Source organism: Hydra vulgaris, chromosome 03, assembly GCF_038396675.1.
Source record: "Hydra vulgaris chromosome 03, alternate assembly HydraT2T_AEP".
NCBI classification, from domain to species: domain Eukaryota; kingdom Metazoa; phylum Cnidaria; class Hydrozoa; order Anthoathecata; family Hydridae; genus Hydra; species Hydra vulgaris.
The window spans coordinates 56,370,888-56,376,887 of record NC_088922.1 but is presented as its reverse complement, the minus strand read 5'-3'; the positions used below and the strand labels follow the sequence as shown (position 1 = coordinate 56,376,887).

General features: G+C 26.1%; 1 protein-coding gene across 6 annotated transcripts in view; it reads right to left on the bottom strand.

Annotated features, from left to right (window-relative positions):
* Positions 1-283: 283 nt before the first annotated feature.
* Positions 284-6,000, bottom strand: part of LOC100204675 (bromodomain and WD repeat-containing protein 3) — a 53,980-nt gene continuing 48,263 nt past the window's right edge. For 4 of the 6 annotated variants that reach the window (XM_065793760.1, XM_065793761.1, XM_065793765.1 and 1 more), the window contains exons 37-40: positions 5,891-5,941; positions 4,103-4,198; positions 1,405-1,557; positions 284-1,231 (exon numbers count right to left, since the gene is read on the bottom strand). In XM_065793760.1, the coding sequence (XP_065649832.1) occupies positions 449-1,231; positions 1,405-1,557; positions 4,103-4,198; positions 5,891-5,941 (1,083 nt within the window). In that variant the 3' untranslated portion in view covers positions 284-448. The remainder of the gene's footprint in view (positions 1,232-1,404; positions 1,558-4,102; positions 4,199-5,890; positions 5,942-6,000) is intronic. The other 2 variants (XM_065793763.1, XM_065793762.1) reach the window with 1 other exon arrangement.

The window sequence follows — 6,000 nt, the reverse complement described above, 5'->3', positions numbered from 1 at the left end:
CAAGACATAATTTTTTTTGAAATATGTCTATGGTGGAAAATGTTTATGTTGAAAGAGTCTGATAAAAATTAAAAATCAAGAACGATTTATATATATAAAAATATTTGTATATCTTTTTTTTTTTTTTATATATAAACCTAAATACTATAATACCTTTCACTATTTTATATAAATATTTCGGCATTTGATCCAAAACTTTATATAATGCAACAGACTAACTTTCAGCACTTAACAACTTTATTTGAAATTGTATTTATATTGTAAAATATTAAAAATTGCATCCTTCTTAAAAGCTATTCCTATTGAAACAGTCAAGTGCTTTTACATTTGTTATAAAATCTATACAAAAATATAAAACCAAAAATAAAACCTAAAATAGTTAAACAAAAAGATTATAAATAAATTTCTAGAATATTTCGTTTTATATTTAAAAACGCAGAAATTCAAATTATTCACAAAAACGTTTTGCAGCTCTGCGTATGCGTCCGCGACTACTTACGGCTACAGGAGATTTTAATGAGCTTTCTTCAGAGTCTTCGTTACTTTCAGTAAATGATTTATCATCAACTAAATCAGTTCTTGTTTCTTTATCTGATATTTGATCAAATACATCAAACTCTTCTTCACAGTAATTAACAGCAGATTTAGATCTGCACGAAGAACGTTTTTGTAATATATTATTTTGTTTTAACTTTAGTTTTTTGTTTGGCTTTTTATCTACTTCAGCTACATTACGACGCTTTAATGAAGGTTTAGGAGAAGTTTTTTTAGTAAGGTATTCCAAATTTTCGTCTGAGTCATAGCCATAACGTTTTCTAACGCGAGACCTACGTTTGGAATTACGTGTTCGTTTTGATATATTAGGTATAACGTTTTCTTCTGAGCTTAAATTAGAGTCACTTGAGTCTTTATTTATACAACTATTCATAGATCTTGTAACACGCAACACTCCATTTTGTGTTGCACTTTTTGATAATGATTTACCAGTACACTCGACAGGTGAAATGTAATTATTCCTTTTAGGAGATATATTCTTTTTATAGTTTTTTATAGGTCTTGTAGAGGAATGTAATTCATCTTCTGATGAATCAGATATTTTTTTAAAATTGGCTTTTTTTTTTGATTTTCCACGCGTCCAGTGAATATTTTCATGAGAACGTGTGTAAGCGTCAATAACAGCATGACATCGAGCGTCAAACAAAGCCGATAGCCTTAGTGTCATTTTAAAAATCTAGCAATAAAAAACATTTTTAAAAACATGCATTCATATTTACATAAAATTTTTTACCTGTAGTACGACAAAGTGCTTGAAAAATAAACTAACGTTTAAAATAACTTGCAGCGGAACGTCAACCTGTACTATAATGCAATGTTAAAATTGTATCAAAATTGAAAACAACTTACAGCAGAACGTCGATCAGTCGTGAACGTTTTCGAGTTTTTAAAGATAAGTTGAAAATCACGAATAAAAGATTCGGCATCATCATACTGATTGGAATCTAATCTTTGTCGTATAGTAGATAGATCAATCGGATCATGTATGACACTAAGATAATCCTAAAAATCAGAAACCATGGTTACTTCATTACTACATATCATTTATAAATGAAATAACCATAGACATTTGTTCAAATGCAAATTGATTATAAAAATATTTACAAATTATCTGAAAAAATGTTACAAATGACCCATAGACATTAATTAATTAAAACAAACACAAATTAAAAGCATATTACAATGAACCCATGGATAATATTACAATGTATCCATGGATACCGATGGATAATATTAAAAAAACTAAAAGAAGATTACAAAAGTCATATTACTATTAAGATTTCAAACAAAAGTCTTTACTTTATCTGACCCAATTTTTAGCATTTAAAGTAGTCATTTTTAGCTTTATAACATGTTCAAGTGTGTTAAGACTCAATCAATTTCATACATAATATACATTTGATAACAAATATTTCTGATATTTTTTTTTTGAGTTTATTAAATTATGTAAAATGTGCAGTTACCGTTTTTCTACGCATTTATGATTAAATGATTTAAATCGGTATCTGCCGATGCATCATTATATGCCAATTGGTTAATTAGATAAGTAAGTATTGCAACATCAAGTACCACAAGGAATATATATTTCTAGATTTTAGCTAATTCTCCAAATTTTAAAATTATTTTCAGAAAAACTGTGAGCTACTTTCATAGCTCGCTAGCTTTCAGCCGTTTGACATTCAGATCTGTTTTGAAAATAAATACTTCAAGAGAGTATCTTGTCACTGATAAAAAAAGTTTTTTAAACTGTTGTGTACAATCCAACTTTTTCTGTTTTATATTTTTTCTGACTAAATCAGAATTATAAACATAGCTTACATTTTGAGATATAATTTTTTTTGGTCTCTAAAGCCAATAACGATAAACCACCTTTAAATTTTTGTAGTCTTATATTTTAGCTTTGTTTTGTTGACTCATTATCCAGATATTCCATTTTCCATTTTTGTTAAAAAAAAAAGTTTAATCATATTACACTTATTAAAAAAAAAAAGTTTAATCATATTGCAAATCTATCCAATTAAAACGTCTAAAATAAAATCTATCCAGTTAAAACGTCTAAAATAAAATCTATCCAGTTAAAACATCTAAAATAAAATCTTAGATAATACTTAATTGTTTTAAAGTTTTAAATGTAGTCTGCTTACTTTAATTTAATGTATTGTTACTTCATAAACTGGTGTCTATTTAAACCAAAATATTAGCGTCTATTTAAACTAAAATAGTTTTTGTAAGCTTTTGTGAAACTGTACACCATTTTGAAGATAACCTAATAACATTTATTATTAAGCAAAAAAAAAAAAAGAAAAAAAAGAAAAAAAGAGAAAAAAAAACTCAAAATTTATTAACATTTCACTTGTAAAAAAATTCCTTTATTTTTTATAAATACATGCACTTATCTAAACTGCGTTAAACTGCATGTTAAAAAACATTTTTTAAATCAACAGTTTTGCTTTTTCTAAAATTAAAACTACAGAAATTTGATTATATTTAACAATCTTTATTATTTGAAAGTATTTTTAAAGTAAAAACTGTTCTATCATTTTAATATAATACATAATAATCTTTTTAGCAAAAACGTTTTTCATTTATTTTTGGAACAAAAATAGTTAAATATTTTTTTCACCTTGAAGTAAAAAAAAAAAACGAATATATATATATGTATTCATTTTTTTGAATGAAAATACAGACATTATCAATATTCAATCGATAATGTCTGTATCTTAAATACTCAACTAATAATGTCTATATTTTAAATAGTTTATCTTCTGTATTTTAAAGTTAAACTTATTCATACTTAAAATACAGTATCATTTAATTTATGTTGAAACATCAGAAAACTGGATACAAATTAATTGACCACACAAAACCATAAGTTAAGAAAAATGCATTTCACATCCTGGTCTACAACCAAAAATGTATAAATAATGACATTTAAGAGAAACATTTATTATCTTAGAAAAGATGCATGTTGCTGCTGCAAAATAATTAAGTCTTTATTAAAATAGAATGATTAAAAAAACAAATAAACATAATAAGAAGTATTTATACTTATTTAACTATATTTCTTTGAATATTACTTCTTGTATTTTCATTACAAATAAACATGTTTCACTGCGCAGTGGCATTTAAAGCTCTTGTTACAGAGTACTTAAAGAGTTGAGAGAGTTTTTATTGCAGTTTTTTGTTCAATAAATTAAGGTAAAAATAAAAAACATCATTACAGCCTTTATTTTGGGATAGCAAAGCATTATAAAACTAATAGTCATTATCTAATAGCACATTATGTGACTTCTTTTAAATTAAAAATCCCACATTCAAGTAAACCAATTTTAAAAGGTGACTGATTAACTTCAGAGTTTTTTTCATCAATTGAATGATGACTTATGTTTACATTCTATTTTGTAAAAAATTTACATCTAAAAAATTATTTACAAAAATTATTAAATGTTTCTTAAAACTGATTTAATTATTGTTATTAAATAAAATAATATTATTAAATAAAAAAATGTTAAAAGATAGAAAAAGTATAAAAATAAAAATAGCTAACCGGAAATAGCTCTGTGTCAACAGGTTCTCTAAATGGAGCTGCATCATCCTTTAAAGCAATAAATTCCAGTAATGACTTTGCCTCACGTTTCCAGTCCTAGGTCCAAAAAATTTTATACTTTATTTTAAACAAGATCAAACAAGGTTTTTTTTTAAAATGTGTTCATTAAAAAATTAGATTTTTTATTTCTTTTTTAAAACAATTCACTCCCATCAAAGGTGCAAGCAACCACTATTAAGTTGAGAGTTACTAGAAAACAAAGAATAGTGTTAAAGTACATAGAAATGGTTGACAGAAAATTTGAAAAGTTATAGGTTAAATAAGTCAGGAAAAAATGGAGATGTTAGAGAGTTCCAAAATTTTTGGAGCATGAAGGGACAGATACAGTAAAATAGTATTAGTAGAAAAAAAAAATGCAACCTTACAACAATGGAAGAGCTTTGCAGATAGAGCAGATCCAACTATAACAGGAATATAAAATTGATTTGTCAACAAATATAGACACTTTAGATGAAAGATTACACTAATCAACAAATAAAATTTTATTGTGCATATCTTGTTAACTAGGTGGTTTTTTTAAAACAAATTAAATATGCTGATTTCAAATATGCAAACCATTTTTCACCATGACGTCAAGTTGTAAAGATATTTGGGTTTAAATCTTTAGTATTTCAGGTAAAGTCCGTAATATTGTCGAAAAAAAAGTTATTCAAAAGTATGTCAACCTGGGTCTCAAAAGAAGCGTATTTTCATAGAGATTTTAGAAAACATAAATATTTTTCCTTAAAATTTATTGACAAAAAAATTATGTAAAAAAATGCTAAAGACTCTTAAAAAAATTTCAACAGAATGTTATTCAGCAATAATACAAAAAAAACTTATTTTTATTACAAATGAATAACATTTTTAAAACCTCTATGAAAATACGCTTCTTTTGAGACCCAGGTTGACATACTTTTGAATAACTTTTTTTTCGACAATATTAGGGACTTTACCTTATATACTAAAGATTTGAACCCAAATATCTTTACAACTTGACGTGATGGTGAAAAATGGTTTGCATATTTGAAATCAGCATATTTAATTTGTTTTAAAAAACCACCTAGTTAACAAGATATGCACAATATAATTTTATTTGTTGATCAGTGTTATCAGAACGATCATTAATGTAGATAAAAAAATAATACAGGACCAAGGATAGAACCTTGTGGAACCCCAGAATTTACTAGAAGTGAAAAAGAGTGTTGGTCTTTGAGAATGACTTTAATATTGCTTTTGGAAAGCAATAGCCCTTTTAGAATTTTTCAGTTACAACAGTAAAATGAGAAAAATTAAAAACCAACTGCTATTGATTGTCAGAGAGTATGTTAATTAGACTCAAGATGAGATGTTAGAAATTTGATGCCATTTTCCAGCAAGCAGGAAATCAAGATTCAGTCAAGCACTTATTAAATAGTTTAGGGAGAATTAAAGTTCAGAAGAATACTTTTGTAAGACTATGACAGGAATGTTGTCTGGATCACAAACCATTGAAGATTTTAATTAAGAAATGACTTTAGCATTAGAAGCCAGAGTGGTGTGGATGTCTAACAATATGTCAGCTTGTTTAATTGGAATGGCAGGATATGTATGGAGATTAGATTCAAGAGTCAAATTAGAGGGAAATAGTTTGCAAATAATCCTGCCTTCCCTTAATAAAGATAATAAGATCAGACCCATAAATTAAAGATGGAATGTTCAACTATTTATTATATAACAATGATTACTAAAAAATCTGAAATAAAGCACCTCATCTGCATGTGTAGAAACTCCAGATGAGCATTGTTCAGATGATGCACACTAAAAAAAATTTAAATGCCATTTTTATTTGTTTCAATCATTAATTTATAAAAATGCAA